Here is a 21467-nt window from a genome sequence, read left to right as displayed (position 1 = left end):
CGTTTTGCGGTTTAACTGAGCTGGACCCCCGTCGCTCAAGGCTTTTCATCAGGCCATGCGGCGTGGGTTTTTTCTGTGTAGTGTCAATAAAGGTTACTGAGGGCTTAGAGTTGTGACCTTCAGTTGTTTGATGAGTTCCGGTGGGTCTTCTGAATTTGCTCTTATTTTCATTTCCATGATTTTTGACCTGGCCTCCCAAATTTCTCCCTGAGTTACCTGACTTCTGAGGTTGGAGTTTCTGGCTTTGAGTATTCAGGGTATAACCTAGAGATGCCAATTCCTCCTTTGCTCGAGCAATTTCCTTTTTTGCGCTCGTGGAGGCAATGTAGATGTAAGCTTTTGCTCTGTGGTTTGAGTGGTATGGGTCCACTAATTTTGAGTCTGAGGATTTTATCCCATGTAAGGCTGGGACAAAACTGAACAGTGTGAGAATTCCTCTTCTGTTCAGAATTATGTCGTCGTTGTCTACATGTTGTTCCAGCTTTATGGGAGACACTCCTGGATATTGTTTATCCTTTCGATATTGTTCAGTATGAGAAGTATAGTTGAGCTTTGAGTGTGACCCCATGTCGTTTGATTTTCCCCCTGAGTGTTGTCTGCTTTGCATCTTGATGTGATGATCAGACTCCGGCCCCCCGGACTTCCCGGAAGCGTGCTGGTTGCAGGAGGTCGGCCTTTTGCGTCTTGGCGAGTCGTGGGCCCTTGCGGATGCAAACAACACCACTTGAAAACTTGGAGGGCTGGAGAACTTCTGTCTTGGCCCCTGATGGAGTTTTTTCCTACGATCTTCCAGGGTACTGAACTTTGGCGAGGGTTCTTTTTCCGTTGGATCTTCAATAATTTCAGGATCGTCTTGGGAGCCGGAATCCACGAGCGAGGCTGGCGCGCAGGATACCTGAACTTTGTTTCCTTCCTTGGCGACCAATAGGACTTGGGATCGTCGATATGCTGAGAGATGTTCATCAAGTCCTCCTCTGCCAAGAAGTCATCCGTTGATCGAGGCAAGGCTTTGTTCACCATTTGTATGACTGGTGGCTGGACCAAGATTTGAACCGAGTTTTCAGCTGTCTAGTATTGTATTTAGGCTTGAGGCCCGGGAAAGAACTTGTTTTTGTTTTTGGTCCTCGCCTCTTGATTTGGGAATTTCTGATCTCGCTGTTGAGAACATAGAGTATGCACGCTATTCCAATTGTTTGGTAAACTAGGGTGTTTTTCTCCCCTCGCAGGATTCTCAAACTTAGGTGGCCCTGACCTACTACGCATTACTGTTTGCTCTGCATTGTGGTAAACTAGTGCCCTCCACTCACTTCCTGTCTGCATACCCGTGTCGTCCGCCTCCCATCCTACTCCATGGTGCTCTCTATCTCGCCTATCTACTCTAACTGCTTCTCCATTGACTATCCTGCTCTCCTCACTAAATCCGGTAGGAAAAAGTTTAAAAAGGACATCCTGGTCTCCAACCCAGGCCTCCCTATCGCTGACACCTACACGAGCGCCTGCTCCAAGGAAACTCTCACTGACATTCTCTTTTTCGTGCCTTCACCTGACCTATGGACCCTTCACATGGTCGCTGTGCTCTCTCCTTTCTCCACCTCTCCCATAAACGGTGGCACCCGTTGGGATGTCCTCTTGGCCCCTTTCCACTCCTCTAAAGCCATCATTAATGTCTATGCTAACGGGACCGTCTTGGTCCAAGGCCCTCAGGCCAACCTTCACCTCTTTGATAGACGCTTCCCATGCCTCATCAACTTCCTCTCCGCTCCCGCTGTCCCCCCTCCTCTGTCCTCGGCTACCTTGCCTCTCCCCTCCCTCCCTGCCCCTTCTCTTGCTCCCTCTTCAACTCCTTCTCTAACACCTCCGCAGGGCGTACCTCTGATCTGTACCCCTCCCCGGAAGTTTTTCAAGGATGGCAACCTTCTCCACATTGCCACTCTAAACTCTCGCTCTGCCATCAAGCACTCCTCTGATATCTGTCGCCTTCTTGAGGAACTGGACCTCGACGTCCTCGGTCTCACTGAGACTTGGTTCACTGCCAGCTCTGCCACCAGCTTTGACACACTCCTACCTGACGTCTACAAGATCCTCTCCGTGCCCAGGCCCAACCGTTCAGGGGGTGGTGTTGCCCTTATCTTCCCTGAGTGGATTCCTGTCACTGTCACTCCTACGCAGACCTACTCCTCTTTTGAATGTCTTGTCTGCCGACTTTCTCTCTCTCCTAGCCATTCCCTTACCGTGGCTACTATCTATCGGCCACCTGGTCAAATTTCCTCCTTCCTCTCTGAGTGGGCTGACCTCTCCTCCTCACTCCTGTCCTCAACCACCCAACTCCTCTTTCTCGGTGACTTCAACATCCACCTCGATGCCTCCTGTCCCCCCCACTGGTCTCTTCCGCGAACTCTGCAACTCTCTCTCACTCTCTATTCTCCCGTCTGGGCCTGCTCACTCTGCAGGGCACACTCTTGATGCTCTGATCTCTTCTGACCTTCCCCTCTCCCTCCCTCTCCCTCTCTCCACTCCTCTCTCTTGGAGCGATCACTTTCTCCTATCCTCCCACCTCTCCCTCCCTACCCCACAGGCAAAGCCACCCTCTTCACTGCCACCCACCTTCTCGGTCATCCGACCCATGAAGCGCGTGTCAGCTGAGGCTTTCGCTGCTACCTTCTCAGCCCCTTCTCCCCCCTCGGCTGACTCCCACCCTGACGCAGCCCTCTCCATGCTCTATTCCTCTATATCTGATACTCTCGATATCCTTGCCCCCGTCATGAGAATCCGCCTGAAGCCCAAAGCCAAATGTAACTCCTGGTATGACTCGGATCTCGTCACCCTAAAACGCAAGTGCAGGGTGGCAGAGAGGAAATGGCGTGCTTCATGTTCATCCTCTGACAAACTGGCCTGCCGCCTGCTCCAAAGGCAATACCGGCTCTCCGTTCTCACCAAGAAGAGAGCCCTTATCCAAGCCCGCATCTCTGAGGCATCTAACAACTCGGCCGAACTCTTTAAAATCTGCAAGGAGCTGGCCAACCCTGCTGCAGTCTCTACCTCTCCTGTCCCCTCCCAGGCCCTCTGCACTGCACTGGCCTCGCACTTCATCTCAAAAACTCAGGACATCCTGTCCTCGCTCTCCTCCTCTCACCTCCCTCCCTCTCTTCCCTGCTCTTCCTCTTGCTCTCTTGCAGCCGCCCCTCCGCCCTCCTTCTCTGCTTTTCCACCTTTTTCTGCTGATGAGGTTTCCAGACAAGTCCGATCTATGAAAACCTCGTCTAAACAGGTTCACCCCTGTTCCTCCAAAACCATCAAGGACCACATCGACTCCCTGGCTCCTGCCCTAGCTGACTTTTGCAACCACTCATTCGCCTCTGGAGTCTTCCCATCCCCCCTCAAGCACTCCCTTGTGCACCCCCTCCTCAAGAAACCCTCTTCCGACCCCTCCTGCCCGGCCAACTATCGCCCAATCTCCATTACTCCCTTCCTGGGCAAGCTCCTGGAGAAACTGGCCATCTCCCAGCTTAACCTCCATGCTGAATATGTTGGTAATCTTCATGACCATCAATCCGGCTTCAGAGCGGCCAGAAGCACGGAAACTGCTCTCCTGAACATCCGTGAGGACCTGCTCCTGAACCTCGATTCCAACACTCCCTGTGTTCTCATTCTGCTCGATCTCTCCTCTGCCTTTGACACTGTCAACCATGCCATCCTGCTCAACCGTCTCCGTGATAACCTGGGTATCACTGGTCAGGCTCTGGCATGGCTGACCTCTTTCCTTTCCGGTCGACCCTCCCAGGTCCAAATGGGCTCCTTCCTCTCTGACATCTTTTTCTCCACCTGTGGTGTCCCCCAGGGATCCAACCTCTCTCCCTGGCTTTTCAATCAGTATCTGGCACTCCTTGCCCACCGCATCGCCGCTCTCTGCCCCCACTTTCAGTGCTATGCGGACGATACCCAGCTCATTTTCAGGCTACCCTCGGCCTCCCTCCTCTCCTTCCCTCATCTCCGACTGTCTGTCTGCTATCCAGGAATGGTGTGCCGCCAACGACCTCTGCCTTAACGCCAGTAAGACTGAGATTCTACTCATCGGCACACCCACTCCCTCCTTTCCTGCAGCTCTCTGGCCGGCCTCCCTTGGCCCTCTTCCTGCCCCTACCTGCAAAGCTAAAAACCTCGGGGTCATCTTCGACTCCACACTCTCCTTCTCTCCTCATATTTCTGACGTCTCTAAGAAGTCACACTACCAGCTGCACCTCCTCAGAGGTATTCTTCCCTTCCTCTCCTTCCCCCAGAAGCTCACTGTCTCCCGAGCCCTGGTTCTCTCAAGGCTGGACTACTGTAACAGCCTCTATCTTAATCTGCCTGCCTCCACTCTCCGCCCTCTGCAACTTATCCAGAACAGAACTGCGAGACTTGTCCTTGGCCTCAAGCCCAGGGACCGTATCTCTCCAGGACTGAAATCTCTTCACTGGCTCCCAGTGGCTGCGAGGATTAAGTTCAAAACCCCCTGCATTGTCCACAAGGCCTTCTGGGGCCTGGGGCCACAATACCTTCAACTCTCTCTTCCTAAATATCTGCCTTCACGAGCCCTTCGCTCATCCGTCTCCAACTCCCTCATGGTCAGCCGCTTCTCGAAGCAACGAGCTGGGGGTAGATCTCTTTCCGCAGCAGGGGCCTCCCTCTGGAACAGCCTTCCTGCCTCCCTGAAACTTGAGGAGAACCATCTCCGGTTCCGGAAGCACCTCAAAACCTTCCTCTTCGCTTCTGCCTTCTCTCTCCCTCTCTCCTGCTAAACCTGCTAAACTCCCCACTGAAGTTTGCACTAAACCTGCATCTGGGCCACTCTGTGACCTCGGTCCAGGGCCCAGCCACTCTCCACTTGCACTGCCTCCCTGGCTCCCCCTGCACTGTGGGACTGTCACTGCATCCCTACAGCCCCCTTCCCAGCACTTGCTCTGCACTTACCTCGCACTTGCCACCAGCTGGCCCTTTTATTATTATTTATTATTTTATTACGCTACTTACCTTGTACTGCACTTTCCCCCCCACCTCCTCCCCCTGCACTTTCTCCTTTTCCCCTTACCTCTGCACTTGCGCGATCTGAATGACACCTGGCCTAGTAGGATCGTTTGTCTGTCTTCCCCTTGTTTCCCCCCCTCCCTGCCTCGTCGCGCCTTGAAACACTTGTGTATAGGCGCGTTACAAATACCATATCATATCATATCACGCTCTTCTGTTCCTGCAATGTTTTTTGATGTGAAGAAGGTTGCAGGGGATCGTCTGTAATGTCAATAACCTCTTGGGTTGCTGGCCTGCTATCAGCAGCGGCAGTAGACCTTTGAGTAGCAGAGCTAGAAGCTGGTGGAGGAAGTTGTACCGGCAAATTAGGAGCGCATGCAACGACCGCCAATGGTTTTTCTAAGGGGTTTGGCACAGAGACTTTTCTCCCTTTTTCCATGTCCGACTTTAGGTTCTTCAGTTGCCCGTCTAGGGCGGTGATGTAGCCTTCTAGAAAAGTTAGTTTTGTATACATCATAGCTTGTATCGAGGTGTTAAGTTCTCGTTTATCCCTTCATAAAGTTTGGTGAACGGATTCAAGGCTATGGCAACTGCTGACATGATTGATAAGAAGTCCCGCTTGTTTTGCAACGGCGATTCCGTTTGAGAGGCCGGTTGTTGCGGGCGACGTTTTGGGGCCAGAGTTGATATTGGACTCTCGTTTAAAAGCCTTCTTGCTACGGGGGTAGATGATAACTCTAAGGATCCACCTCTGTTCCGTTCAGATTGTATCATTTTGTGTTGATGATCAGCAGGCACTCCTTCCTGAGAAGGTCGGGTTGACTGCCTTTTGTCTATAATAATTTAACGTGTATCTTGGGTAATGTTTCCGGACAGCTGGTCCTTGGTGGGCGCGTCCGCCTTTTGATCTCGGGGAGTTGGTGGCTGAGTGGTGTGTGGCCGGCCCAAGTTTGGAGTACCAGGCGGCTCCTTGTTTGTCTGCTTGTTGGGATGAGTTGGACTTTGGATGAAGCTTTGTGTGTTCTTTCGGTGGTCAGGGGCTGTATTTCCCCGAGAAGCCACGGTTTCCTTCTCACTGTTTGGAGGAGTAATTGGGTGCTCTGGACCCCTTTCAAAGGGGCCTGAGGGTGAGACTCTAGGTTGCGGGGCGGGAGAGATTGGCTTCGGGGTTTTTGCCCGCGGAAGCAAGTTGGAGAAGATGGAGCTTTTTGCACCTTGGGGACATCTTGGATCTTTGGCAGCTGCTCTGCCACCTGGGCCCTTTTTCTTGCTTTTTTCGGTGGTTGACACATTTTTACGGCCTCCAGGATTTCCTCATCAGTGAGGTCCTCTTGCCTACGCAGTGGATCAGGAGCAAAGGCGTGGAAAAAGTCTGTTACTAGGCTTGCAACCGAGGGCTTTATAGACTCTGGTTTCCATGTTTTTTTGGCGTTTTGGCCACTGGTTTTGATTTTAGAAGACACTAGGCTTGAAAGTTATTTTTTTTGCGTTTTTGGAGGTCCTTTCCTTCTGGGAGCACAGGTTTTTCTGTAGTCCGGTGACTCCACCTCCTTCCAAAGGCTTTTTTTTTTATTTGGGGCTCCTACAGAGGAGGCGGAGGGCGCCTCTGCAGGCGATGCTGGGCTGGGATCAAGTGGATATTTGGTTGGATTTTCCAAGCCCCTACAGTCCGCTGGAGACCAGGGGGTAATTACATCAAGAAGGGAAATGACTGAATTTTTTGGTCTTGTGTGGACTTGTGTCTCGATTTGTAACCAGGAGTTTAAAACATCTGTAGTTGGAGGGCCAGATTCTTCTCTATATGAGCTTGCCCCCCCATCCCGCGGGGGGGCACTTTCCCGAAAGTTCAGCCTGGACCGAGGACGAAGTTGAATTTTCCGAGAGGGGGGGGCGTGGTGCCCCTCCCCCCAGTCTGCTCCACGCTCGAGACCTCAGCAGATGACGCCGCTGTGACGTCTGCAGGCTCCGCCCCCTGGACGGCTCGCGGGCTGCTGCCTGGCCCTTCGCAGGCTCCCCCCCCCGCTCACGGGCCTCAGTCCTCCCTCCGGAGGCTTCCCAGGCTCGTAGCTGTGGGGGTGGATTCCGCGGTTGCGAAAGCGAGGGCGGGAGTCGCGGCGCCACTGAACCAGGCGACGGTGAATGAAGATCTTCTTCCCAAGGTTTTTCCATTTTGGCGAGGCTTCCTCGCACCAGGGTGGCGGGAAGTTTTCTTGTGGGTAGTTCTTTGTTTTCCGCCCGCCGTTGGCGGGAAAGAGCAACTGAAGTTAATGGTTGACTGAGTCGTAGCAGGTGTAAACAAATTCGGAACACCACGAGTATGCAGTTGGGATTTTGATGCAATTCGGGGCCGTGCGCTTCTAAGCAGGCGGCCCTCCTCAAGCTCCGTAGAATCCGAGACAGAGTCTAGAGCAAAGTTCGAAGTTGGCGACGTTTCCAGGATGGACGCCATGGCAGTCATGCACAGACTGCCAGAGACTGCACACTCGCAGCCACACTCCGCGGCCCACTCCGCGGGATGGAGTGATTCTTGTAGAGGCGAGGGAGTAGTAACACCTCCCACAGGAACAGTAGAGTGCCTGCCAGAGACTGCACACTCGCAGCCACACTCCGCGGCCCGCTCCGCGGGATGGAGTGATTCTTGTAGAGGCGAGGGAGTAGTAGCACCTCCCACAGGAACAGTAGAAACAGTAGACTTCCAGAGACTGCACACTCGCAGCCACACTCTGCTGTAAATATCATAAAAGTTCAGTTTATATTGAACTATTATACAAAAAATAAATCTCATTTATTTACTGTAATTTGAGGAGTTTGTTTTAAAGGTTTTACATTCATGTAATTTGCTTTATTATTCTAATTTGAGCACCTTTATTGTTTCTATATGTTATATAGTGCAACTTATCTTACATATCATATGTATAGTCCCATGCACTAAATAATGTTATCATCACAATAAAACAGCTTAATAAAATCTAATTGTGAACTTTTAACATGTACTTGTGACAAAGTACATATTGTGGCAAAGTGCATATCATAGCAATCATGTTGTGAACGAATGAGAGTAAGAAAATAGACTTTGAATGGGACTACGGTTAATAGATTTGTGTAATGAGACAGACAGTTTGTTCCCAATATTTCAGGTTGAATAATTTAACAAAGCAGAGACTATTGAAATAGACTTAACCAACTGAAAGTGTGAAATATCCAGCAAGTAAAAGTAGTCAGCACATGTGTTCAAAAACTGCATATTGACTGCTTGAGTTTAAGGTTCATTACCGCTAGCCAGAGCTCTTGATGTTTTCTGGGTTTGTGCCAAACCTCTAGCTTCCTTTCTGTGTTCCCTTTCTTGAGGATAAACCACTCTGCTCAAGTGTTCCATAGATTCTAGATTTACAGCCTCAAGGGCGTCAGACAAGTTTTCCACCGGGCATTTTTTTCGGGAGTCTAAAAAGAGCAAAAAATAAGAATATGAAAAATGAAGAATTTGGTCATCAGCATTAACCCTTGATGGGGATAGATGAAAGAAGTGAAATCTATACCTATAATGTGATCTTGCACACGCAAATCTAACTAGGCTCTGTTTTTCTGTGTACATTTATCGTGTGGTAGAATATTAACAGTTAGGAAGAGGTTTTGTTAATATTTAGATAATTAAGTATATTTATTCAACCTCATAAGGGCAAACAGGCTGTTCAAACCAGATCATAAAAAAATAGTAACTTCACTCGCATCACACACAAATTAAGTCATGAAACAATCTTGGGTGGTTAGAGTCCCCTTCAAGATGTAGGCATCTTTACAGACTCATCCCTTTTCAGCATTTAACACTATGAAATTTCATTGCTCGTTTTTCTCTTGCTGCCTTATTTTATTTTTTTAACAATTGACAATTTTTACATATTTACCATCAGATTTATTTCTGTTGAAGTGGATGTTCTTTACTTTTACCCATTTCTTTGTTTAAAAGGAGAAGCCCTGCATAATATTTGTATATACCCATGCAACAGAACACAGGAATATTGTTTTTGGCTGATTGATTCTACCATTCCTCTCCTTCGTGTACAAAACACTGGCCATCATCTTCCTCATCATGTCCAGGATTGACTACGCCAACAGACTATACCTCGCAATTCCGGATTATTTACTGAAAAAACTGCAACGCATACAGAACGCAGCTGCCAGACTTGCTTTTTTTTTTATAAAGCGCCTAATACCCAGAGGTTTCTAAGTGCAGATCCGGGGCTCGAACCTTTGTTGCACTGCATCGTCTTGTTTCCAAGATGAGCACGTTGCACCGGAGCTATCCTCCCGAAACTAACCCCCTGAACTGTATAACAGTTTTACTGTGACCTGTGCACTTAGGCTCTCTCCCACTCTCTAGGTACCCATTACTGGTTAGTTACCCATCTTCCCCCCCCTTGCTTGTTCCCTATTATGTAACCCTTTAACCCCCCCTGGTGCATCCTGCACCTGCCCGATGCTGCCGCTCCTCCAACTTCCTCCTAGCACCCTCTATGGTGCTCTCATATTTCCTCTAACTGCTACTCTATCTCCTACCATATCCCTCTCACTAAGTCTGGAAGGAAGAGGTTCAAGAGGGACATTCTGGTCTCCAAGCCAGGCCTCCCTATCGCTGATAACTACACCAGTGCTTCCTCCAGGCAGACTCTTACCAACATCCTCTATGTCGTTCATTCTCGAGATCTATGGACCCTTCATATGGTCTCTGTGTTCTCTCCTTTTTCCTCCTCTCCCATTAACAGTGGCACTAGATGGGATGTCCTCTTGGCCTCCTTCCTCTCCTCCAAGATCATCATTATTGCCTATCTGAATGGCACCATCTTGGTCCATCGCCCTCAGCCCAATCTCCTCCTTTTTGATAGACGCTTTCTGCATCTTATCAACTTCCTCTCTTCTCCTGCTACTCCTGCCGTCAACTCTCCGGCACCCTCCTCTCCCTCTTCTTCCTTCTCTTCCCCCGCCAACCCCTCAGACACCTCTACCACCTCTGCAGGGCGTACCTCAAGCCTGTATCCATCCACGGAAGGCTTTCAAATGTGGCAACCTGCTCCATATCGCTACTCAACTCTCATTCTGCTGTCAAACACTCCTCCGACATCGGTCACCTCCTTGAAGAACTCATCCTGGATGTCCTCGCTCTCACCGAGACATGGTTCACAGCCAGTTCTGTCACGAGTTTTGACACTCTCCTCCCTGTGGGCTACAAGATCCTCTCTGACCGAGAACCAGCCATCCTGGAGGTGGAGTAGCCCTGATCTTTCCAGAGTGAGTCACTGCATCTGTCATCCCTACACAAGTCTACTCCTCTATTGAATGCATGGTCTGCAGGCTCCATCACTCCTGGCCTCTCTCTAAATGTGTCCACCATCTACAGGCCACCTGGCCAGGTCGCCTTCTTTCTCTCAGAATGGGCCGACCTCTCCTTGCCTCTACCTCTCAACTTCCCTCTACTCTGACACCTCAACAGCCATCTGGATGCTTTCAATCGCTCATCAGGGCACTTCCGCAATCTGTGTGACACACGCTCTTTCTATTCTACCCTCTGGCCCGACACTCTGTCGGGAACAACTTGGATGTTCTCATCTCTTCCGACATGCCACTCTCTAACCCGCTCACCACTCCTCTCTCGTGGACTGACCATGCAGAATCGTGATGGCTATCGCACAATAAATCATGGCAGTGGGCAGCAAGAGCAGGCGTTCAGCAAAAAGAACTGCAGCTGATTTTGGGAAGTTGCTGCAGCGGAAGAGGTCCGAGCACTAAACTTGCATGATAGCTGGGGCACTGAGGCTTTGAGCAGGTTTCCACAACATGCATCACTAGAATAAACTGTGTGTTTTGGATATGTAGCCAATTAAACCATGGGCGCCATGACTTTCGATATAGATTTGGAGGATGTACTTGTGGCACCCAGGTACGGTTGGTGTCAAACGGTGATATGAGAGTGACGCAAAATATTTTCCAAGGTCGCAGCCTGTGCCTGGACATTTTAAAAAATGGATTTGAAGACGTGAACGTATACATAACAAAATGTTTTCTGCGCTTCAGAAAAAACATTACTTATCCTAAATGTTCAGCATTGTACCTTGCACTCTGTTAGGTAGATTTTCATTATGTGAAATCCCCTTCACATGGGAGCACCCCCTGCACTTTTTACTGGACGTGTATTTTTTGCGGATTTTTCATCACTTCTCCTGAGTGAGTGGGAACCTTTTTCCATACTCACTTATTCTTTTACCCTATCTTTTGGGTCCTTTTGTATTTCTTTTTGTCTTCTTCTTGAGCAATGCTTTCATCCACGTTTTGTGGCATCCCTCTGACTTACACAGCACACACTGCACAGTGTTGCTGTGAGCCCCTTGGGCTTCCCCTTTTATTTTCTGCTATTTCCTTGTGGGAACACATTTAGTATCCTCCCATCTTTTCTATTGTGAGATCAGCACACCCCACCTTGTGCTGAGGGGTTACACTCTATCCCCTTTCTCACTGCTCCTGTAACGTTTTGGTTACAGTGACAAGTAATCTTAATGGCTGGTGGCAGTGGTTTTACCTACTTTTGAGCAATTCCTATGCCCAGGCTCTACTTACAGCAACGGTAGTGCACAGAAGGGTCACCAATGACCCAAAGCGGTGACCGTGATCATTGTTTTGTCAATTCAATATCGCTTGTCCTTTCTTGGGACCAATCAGTCTTCAGACAACCTGCATTTCGAGCCATCCCACGATGAGCTGTGACCTTCACAGGGTGCAAACAGCCAACACCCTGGGACCTGTGGCCATTGTGCAGTGCATCGCCTTCTGAAGATCGTACCCTTCCAAAACATTGGTGACCGCCTTCCGAACCTTCAGAGGAAAGATTCAACTCCTTAAAGTCCTCTCACCAAAGTGCTGGACTGAGAAAGCAAGACTAATCGACCGGGTAGTAACAGTTCTTTGCTGGTGCTGTAGAAAAGACATCAAAATCACAGAACCCAGAAGAATCCTTTGCTGAGAGCCTCTTCACTGGACCTCTGTTGCGAGATCCATTACAGTGTCCCTTTTTTCATCTGCCTGACCAGAAATCCGAATGACCGGGTCTGGTGATGCTGCATTGTGGAGGCATTGTGCTGCATCCTCTTCTTCACTTCTAAGGTACCATGAGACTCTTGGTAGAATTTACCTAAAGTTGCTTTGCTGCCCCTCTGTTGCTGGAGTGCTGCTTCATGTGTTTGGGAGTTTGCCCATACATGTTCACCCAGGCCCAACACCTGTGTGCCTTCAGGGGCCCCTGACCCTTTTCCAAACAAAGAGGGCTACTTACTTGCTACAGAAGACTTCCTCAGGAACTTTTGACTCTACAGGTTGTGCCCTACCCGTATTCCCTTCTAATCTGACACTCCTAACTAGAGATGGACTTCAGAGGGTGCTAGAGAGCCGACCAAGATGGCAGCTCACTAGAGAGCTCCGCACCGATCCCGAGAAAGATCCTGATAAAATAGCTTAATTCTCCCCCGAATCCCTCCCCATCGGTCTCGATATCATATCCCAAGTCTCTAACGTCTGGCGGATTACAATTTCAATGCCGCCCGCCATTATCCTGGCCAATGCAGCGGCGGCAGAGGCGAGGCCGCGGTGGCGTGGCACTTCGGCAGCGGGGTGTTCGACCCTCCAGCGTCATCCTCACCCGAGCGACCACCCCTGGATTCAATCGGAGAGCGGGCTACCGGGCGGGGTGGGCGGCACCCAGGCCCCCTGGAGGTGGTGCCCGCGGCAGGCCAGAAATCCACGGCCTGACAACAGCAGGGGCGGTTGAGAACCCGCCCAGCCTGCCTGCGCCATCGGCCCTCCGGTCGGTCGGCACCGCTCGTCTCCAGCCTACAGAGCCCCCCGGACCCAACCGGAGAGATCGGGAACGTATCTGAACACCCCACCGACGCCAGGTAGGAGAGACGCCGCCCCGGCCGCCCCGGCCCAGGTCTCATCCCCGGCCTGCAGATCCACGCGCGGTTGCCCGACCCTGTGGGAGGGTCATTCCACAGGCCTCCAACTCCTTGAAACCCTAACGGCCCCAACCACAGCCCCATCTCCAGCGAACGACCCTCAACATCGAAGCCCGCTGGCGGACACCCCGCGCGACGATCATACGTGAGGCCCACGCGGCTACCCCATCCAGGCCTCTCGGGCCCAGCCGTGGAAGTACTTTAAAACTCACGAACTCTCCAGCCTCCTAAAACCACACGGCCCGGGCCCCACCATCTCCAAACGCCCTGCCGAGTGCGGTCAAAACGAACAAAGAACATAGCGAGAAACTCGCCGCTGGGGCCCCACACCGCACTGCGACAACTCCTCGGCAGCGGCGACCTCCGGGAAGGCCTCTGCCGTTATTCTGAAACCCGACAACGAGACACAACGACCACAGTGCCACACAACTATCACTCAAGCCAGACGAGCGCCCCTACACCCAGCAAAGTTGGGAATCCATACCAGCATGGGTAAAAACGGACAAATCGCAGCGAAAATTGATGTTTGAAACCGGGGCCATAACCAAAACTCCCAAGCAGTCGAATTGAGAGATAGTGCCGTCACCAAGCATGCAACAGGAGGCCGAGCCGATACCCTCCCAATCTCTCGACATACGAGAAATATTGCTCGCACTCAAAACAGGCATAGGCAACCTCGATGCCAAAATTGACACCCTCTCATCCAAAGTTGACCAAATACAACACTGCCTTGATAAACACGGCGAGAGGCTAGACACCGTTGAACAGAGGGTCTCCGATCTGGAAGACAACACCACATCCCTGTCCTCCAAAGTGTCATCATTAGAGCGGCAAGTAAAAGAAATTGTCGCCAAAAACGAAGACTTAGAAGGGCGCAGTCGCCGCAACAACATTAGACTGGTGGGGATCAGAGAGAAACAAAATCCTGCAAAAATGGAAGACTTCGTGGAACGACTATGCAAAGAAGTCTTTGGAACAACCACCTTCTCGCCACTATTTGTGGTTGAAAGAGCTCACAGGGTCCCAACCAACCGCCCAATTCCAGGAACAGCACCTCGCCCCATTATCGCCAAACTGCTGAATTTCAGGGACCGCGATCTAATACTCAAGTTGGCCAGGGACAAAGGCGACATTCAATTCGACGGCAACAAAATCCAAATCTTCCCCGATTTTTCACCAGCAGGGCAAGCGTCCCAAAGAGCCTTTGGTGGAGTTAAACGTCGCCTCTGAGAGGAGCAAATTCAATATTCAATGCTTTTTCCAGCCAAATAACGTATCCTCCATGCTGAAAAAACGCAATTCTTCACGTCACCAGAAGAAGCCAACATCTTTCTTGATAATATTGGATGTATTACGTGAAATGCCTAGACCACGAGGGAGAGCGAGCAATGGGAGCGATCCACCCTGAAAAGCACCCCACATTCAGCTCGACTTAGGTGATCGGGAAATTAGCAAAAGTCAGTTATATACACCTCGGGATGGGTGTTCTTGGAGGGCACCAGCGCCCCGTGCACAGCACTGTTCACAATGTTACTTGGGGTGGGGCCACATTCGGGCGGGTTGGGGGTTGCCCGACAGGGAGGGAGAAAGGGGAGATGGGACACAAGTTGGGGAAAGTGTTCCCAGAAGAAACAAACCAAGAGTTCTAGACGTGCACCGACTGGGGCCGAAGCCAGCCCCACTCGAACCCGACCGAGACCAACGTCTCCACCTCGGATATATGAACATCCTTGTTGAATCAACATACACTCCCAAAGAGCGGCCTTAAGCACTCAAAACCACCAAACAATAACAGAGCAGCAGAAACAACGCAGCAACTCCAAGCAAATTCAAACTAGCTACATGGAACATTAAAGGAGGCAATCAGCCCTCCAAAACCAGGAAGTTGCTACACTACCTCCGACGTCACAACATTGATGTAGCTCTCATAGAAGAGACACATCTACGACCGAACTCAGAAAACCACTAGGCAAAAACATGGGGATGCCACAGATACTTTGTCTCGTATTCATCGTACGCAAGGGGAGTCGCCATACTCATCAGCAAATCAACAAACTTCAGACTAATTCGGACCCAGAGCGACTCCGAAGGGAGAACACTGCTCGTCCACGGAACCATAGACAGGGAAAAAATAATCATGATCAACTCCTACGGCCCCAACATTGATGGTCCCACTAATTTCGACTGGGTCCAGACCCACATTGCATCAAACAGGGAAGCCACAATAATATGGGGTGGCGATCTGAACACCCCGCTCGATCCTCGTACAGACAAATCACACAAAACAACCGCCCCTCGCTCCAAGGCGAGTATGCAAATATCCGAAATATGCAAAGCACACGACCTCATTGACATATGGAGGAGCAAACACTGTGAATCTCATGAGTTCATCTTCTACTCCTGGGTACACAAATCCAGCTCGAGACTTGATTACATTTTAGTGTCGGCACATTGCAGACTCCAATGGGGCGAATGCCAAATCCTACCCAGGTCCATCTCAGACCATTCAGCGGTCACCTTAGTGTGCACGACATCTCGGAGCGACTTCACCAGGTCTCAATGGAGATTCAAGCCCAGAGCCCTCCAAGATCAACTCTCTGCCGAGGAACTTGCCTCCGAACTGAGCGCATTTATCGAGACAAACCAAGGCACGGTAGCTTCGCCGGGAACACTCTGGGAGACACTGAAATGTTTTATCAGAGGAGTGTGCCTAGCAAAAGAAAATGGAATCCTAAAGAGGTTAAGGGAAGAACTAAACACATGCGAAAATCGCCTCAAAACACTTTAACAATCAGCCACAGTCACAAATACCCCCGGCTCACTGGCCACTCACAAGGCAGAATTGGAAACATTCAGATCACTAGCAGATAGAGAAGCCAAATTCCTAGCAAGCCACCACAAAATCCGCCAGTACGACGACCCGGTGCGTTACTTGCAAGACTAATCACCGGAAAACGAAAACCCACGACAGTCGAGGCGGTGCGGGACAAGTCGGGAACCCTTGTATACTCTGAGGACGACATACTGGAAACATTCTGCAAATATTACCAAAACTTATATAACTCCAATTATTCCAGGGAGCCCGCCGAAATAACAGAATACCTAAATACAACCGAACTATACTGGACGAGTGCCGAGTTACGCGAGCCGTTGAACGCACCCATCACCTCAGCAGAGATCCTAGAAGCCATTAAAGAATAACCGAGCACCAAAGCCCCTGGGACCGGACGGCCTAACAGGTGAATTTTAGAAATTTTTCGCAGACATCCTTGCCCCGGTCCTGCTCCAAGTCTTCGAAGAAGCCATAGCCAAAGACCAACTTCCACCAACTCTTTACACGGCGGATATCATTCTCCTGCACAAAACAGGTAAACTCAGGGATGATTGCGCCTCCTACAGGCCCATATCGTTAATTAATCTGGATAACAAAATCTATGCAAAGATCCTGACCAGGAGGTTGATACCACTCATGCCCGCAATGGTTCTGGTGGATCAAGCAGGATTCGTCCCAGGTAGAAATACATCATTTGGCCTCAGAAAAATGTTTGGAGCGATGGAGGCCCTCAACCCAGAAAACCAAGTGGTAGCAGTACTTCTCGACGCCAAAAAGGCGTTTGACTCTGTGGAATGGCCCTTTCTATTTGCAATATTAGAGCGAATGGGCCTCAGCAAACGATTCATCCAAATGTTAGGCTTTCTCTACAAATACCCGACATCTAAAATCAAACTCGGAAACAAAAGCTCCTCCGAAATCCTCTTACGCAGAGGGACCAGACAGGGCTGCCCAATGTCAGCATTGCTCTTCGCCCTGGTCATGGAACCCCTAGCGCCCGACCTAAGGCTTTATCATCTGCACAGAGGCCTCGCCTTCGACCCGCACAAAATGGTGGTTTCACTTTACGCCGACGACATAGCACTCTTCCTTCGTGACCCATATGACAACCTGAATCCGGTGATGCGAGCAGTCCTCAAATTCGGCAACTTTTCAGGACTAAAAATCAACAATGCAAAATCGATAATTTTCCCTCTTACAGAATCAACACTCGAAGGTCCGATATCTGGGGATTCTCATGTCCAGAACCAGTACCGACATCATGCAAGACAACTACGAGAAGACACTCGACACCATCCAAACAAAAGTGAACAGATGGAAAACACTTCCCCTCACACTTTGGGGCAGAGTGTCCCTAGCGAAAATGGTGATCCTCCCTAAGCTACTCTATCTCTTTACAAACATCCCCCTACTACTCACGCAAAAATTCTTACGGCGAATCAAGTCTATCCTTCTTGACCTTATCTGGGCTGGCAAGGTGGCCCGAATAGCACACAGCACTATGATTCTGCCCATAACGCAAGGCGGACTGGCTTTACCCGACATAGAAAGTTACTACTGGGCAGCGCAAGCACAGTTCCCGAGCCATTGGTATGCAACACACTTCATCCGGCCACATGTGCAAATCGAAAGAGCTCTGGCAACACCCTATCTTCTCCGCGCAGTCATACTTAACGAACCACCGCCATACTCAACGCCAATGAACACAATGGTCACGACACACACGATTTGGAAAAAAATTGCCAAAAGAAATGGAATCCAAACCAGATATTCTCCCCTCCTTCCGGTAAGAAGTATTCCAGGGATACCCATAACATCTGAAAAGGTTTTCCAGCTCTGGACCAAGAAACTGCAAATCCACTCATTGGGCGACCTGTTTCCGAACGGCTCGTTCCTCTCGATTCAGGAAGCTCGAGACAAAGGCGGAGACAACGCCCTCGACGTTTTCATGTACTACCGAACTCGACACGCCATACAGTCCAGCTTTCCCACTCCAACCACCGACTTGGCCACTGCTCCACGGAGTGATTCAAGCCCAAGGTAATGGCCACCTGGTGTCAAATATTTACAAAGCCTTGCTAACAGAAAAACTCACTCGCTGCTTAAAAGCTCGAACAAGGTGGGAAAAAGCTCTGAACACTACGATACTCGACGAAGACTGGTCATACATACTACGACTCACAAAGAAAGTGGCAATAAACACAAGGTATAAACAAATTCACTTCAACTTTGTCCATCAGGTCTACCACACTCCAGCAAGACTTCACGACCATATCCGCCTCATGCTCTCGCTGTGGACACCCGGAACCCGACTTTGTCCACCTGGCATGGTCGTGCCCCGAAATAATGAACGTTCTGGAAAGCAGTCCTAGAGAAAATCTCGGCTATAATAGGAGTGCTACTAGAACCTGACCCAACACTGACCATGCTGGGTCTAACCAACCAACTACCAGAACATACCAGAAAACTGGTGAACCTACTTTTAGTCCTGGCACGCAGACGAATAGCTTGCAACTCGGGCAGAGGACCGCCACCCAAACTAAAGCAATGGCTCCACGATGTCACCTACTGTCAAGACACCGAAATGAACTACTTACAAACTCTGCCCCTCCATGCACGCCCCCTGATATTTGGGGCCTCTATACTGCATACCTGTTAAATGCAGACAACGACTCGATTCCACAGTCTCCACCTCCAATACAAAACTGTCACGAGCAACCGGCCACTCCAATAGCAGCCATGAGTGCCGAACAACCACAACACTAGAACTGATGTGAAACTGTACCTGACATGAAGCGGGGATCGTTCCGAGGGTTGGAGGGGGGATAAAGGGTCTCGTGACCGGTGCACATTCTTGTAATGTCTTATTTTTCATGGTTGTAAAACTAATAAAGAAAGTTACAAAAAAAAGAGATGGGCTTCTAAAGTGTTAGGCCTCTGTGAAATAATTACAAGTATTTACCTGCTTTAGGTTGGTTTTGTTTCATCCATTTCTACCTCAAATGGACATTATGAAAATTAAATACTTACTTTTGAAGCATGCTGCCCTTCTACAAGTATTACAAAAGTGATTACTTACGATGAATATTGCATTGTTTATTCTAAGTTGCTTATTTTGTGTTATAGTACTTACCTTTCTTAAGAATTACTTTAGGGTACATGTAAAATAAACCATTATTTTTATATAACATTAGTGAGACAGTGTTTCTTGGGCCTATGTTTATACTCTTGTACATCCTATAGCCCTTTCTCCCTCCTAAAATAAGCCTGGCTGCTCAGCCATTGCTACCAACAAAACCTGTGTGGTTCAGGCCTATACTAAGAGTTGGAGCCCTGTGTCCCAAGTGTGAGTCTTCTAAAGTCCTACATAAGGTGGACCTTTTGTAAAACTCCCCAACACACTCCATAGAAAGGCAAACCAGAATAAAAACTTTGCACTTAATGACAAGGTCAATCTACAAAGCTCTCTCTGCTTTAGCATTCAAACCCAAGAGTTTCTAATTGAAAAGCCACTGCTAATACCCCAACAATGCTATAGAATATTAGAGCAACACATAAAAATGTGACTTTCAAGAGAAGACTAAATTGTGATCATATGCATCAACATGTTTATGTAAACAGCAATGTATGAGCACTCTGAGGACATTTTGATGGTACATCAAACTGTGCATAACTTCACAATAAAAAATTGCCGGCACAGAAGAACAAAATTACTTATTGCTGGTAATGTTCTTTCAACTGGATGTTCCTGCCACGTATTCCTCATCTTATGATATCTCCTTCCAGAGTCAGCTGCTATGGAATGTTTTTTTTCCCGGCAGATGATGCCATGCATCATCAACCCGATGGCCCTCGACAGCCTCCGTCGGCCCTTGAAGCACAGTATATATAGCATGCAACGCAACCGTTACTTCAGTTCCTAGTTTTCCCAACAGACTTCACAAGGTAAAAAGACCAGGCACTTGAAGGTGTAAATACACAGAAATTCTACTGAGGGGTAGGATGGGAGGGGTGATGAGGAATAAGTGGGAGTAACATTTAGTCGAAAGAACGTTACCAGGGGTAAGTAGGTTGTTCTTCGGATGGAGTGTGTTCTCCCACGATTTCCTTACCTTATTATACACTCTCAAAGCAGTATTGTGATGGAGGTGGGAGTAAGAATTTACGATGCGTCATTAATGCTGTGAAGCACAGGCTTCCCGAATCCTGCTTCCTGTCCAGACAGTAATATTTTGTGAAAGTATGTAAAGAGAACCACGTAGCTGCCGCACAAATATCTTCTACCAGCACCCCTCTCTGCAAAGTCGATGACGTGGCCAGGCCCCTTGTCGAATGTGCTTGCAAGCCCACAGGCCAAATTATAGTATTTAGTGATGCAAAGAATTATCCAGCGGGATACATTTTGTTTTGTCACTGCCAGACCTAGTCTGTGACCAGTGTAGCAAACAAACAACTGATCCTCTTGCCTTACCTTTGCCATTCATGAGATGTAAAAGCTTAGAGCCCTTTTGGGGTCAATTCGATGAAGTCTCTCCTCCTCCTTACCAGGGTGAGGTGGCAGGTAAAAGGTTGGTAGAACTATTTTCTGAGAAAGGTAAAACTCCGAAACCAACCCTGGAAGTGGGCTAGACTCACAGTACAACTTTCTCTTTAAAGAAGTTGGTAAACAGCGGTTTGCACAACAGAGCCTGTCATTCTCTAACTCTTCGTGCTGATGTTATGGCCATAAGGGAAACTGTATTCAATGTTAACATCCTTAAAAGACCAGAATGAAGAGGCACAACATGAGTGCACATAAGGTATTTCAGAACCCAGTTTAAATCACAAACGGGAACCACAAAGGGGAATGGAGGGAAAACATTTGTGAGCCCTTTCAAGAATTGCACAATATGTATTTTGAAATAAGATGCCTGTTCAGGTGTGCGCTTAAAAATGGATAGCGCCACCAAGTATCCTTTCACAGTGCCAATCTGGAGCCCCAGATTGGCTAGATGCAGCAAGAAAGATAACATAGGTGCATCACATAGAAAAGTGTCCACATTCTTATCCCTGCACCAGCTGCAAAACATATTCAAATGGCAGCAATACAGAGATTTTGTTTCTGGCCAAGAGCCAAACCCCCATCACGTCTTCCGGGAGGTCCCAATCTCAGAAAACAGGAGTGAAGGTTGAGAGTATTGACCTCTGGATGGGGAACTCTACCTCATTCTTGCAAGAGAAGGTCCTCTCTTTGCGGAAGACTTATTTAGAGGGCAGATAGATATGTCCAGAAGGTCCAGATACCACTTCCTCCAGGCCCAATCCAAAGCAATCGGGATCATGGATTTCCCAAACTTCAACCCCCTGATGACGTGAGGGAACGCGTACAGGAGTGGGATCTCCCACTCTGCTACAAACATCTCCTAAAGCTCCTCACAGAGGAAATTCCCAGGAGCATAATGGTTTGCATTTCCTGTGGACACTGGACGTGAACAAATCTACTTAGGAGGTTCCCCAAAGGGTGAAGATCTCTTAAAGGACTTCCTGAGATAGTTGCCTGCTCAGAGCGTCCACTGCCGTGTTCTCCTCCTAGGTGAACTGCTGATAGGGAGATTCCTTCTTGTAGTGCCCAGAACCAGAGCTGCATTGCCTTT

The 21467-nt window shown here is 49.2% G+C and overlaps 1 protein-coding gene across 12 annotated transcripts in view; it reads right to left on the bottom strand.

Annotated features, from left to right (window-relative positions):
- Positions 1 to 21467, bottom strand: part of CCDC9 (coiled-coil domain containing 9) — a 1357226-nt gene that overhangs the window by 378515 nt on the left and 957244 nt on the right. For 9 of the 12 annotated variants that reach the window (XR_011302042.1, XR_011302041.1, XR_011302040.1 and 6 more), the window contains one exon: positions 8278 to 8445. The exons of the other annotated variants lie outside the window; for them this stretch is intronic. Coding sequence is in view for 6 of the 9 variants with exons in the window: in XM_069644545.1 (XP_069500646.1) it covers positions 8278 to 8445 (168 nt within the window). In the remaining 3 variants the exon portion in view is untranslated. The remainder of the gene's footprint in view (positions 1 to 8277; positions 8446 to 21467) is intronic. 12 annotated transcript variants of the gene reach the window in all.

This window comes from Ambystoma mexicanum, chromosome 2p (assembly GCF_040938575.1).
Source record: "Ambystoma mexicanum isolate Mex_15411 chromosome 2p, UKY_AmexF1_1, whole genome shotgun sequence".
Classification (NCBI taxonomy): Eukaryota; Metazoa; Chordata; class Amphibia; order Caudata; family Ambystomatidae; genus Ambystoma; species Ambystoma mexicanum.
Note: the sequence above shows the minus strand (reverse complement) of the source record. Positions and strands in the feature narration are given on the sequence as shown.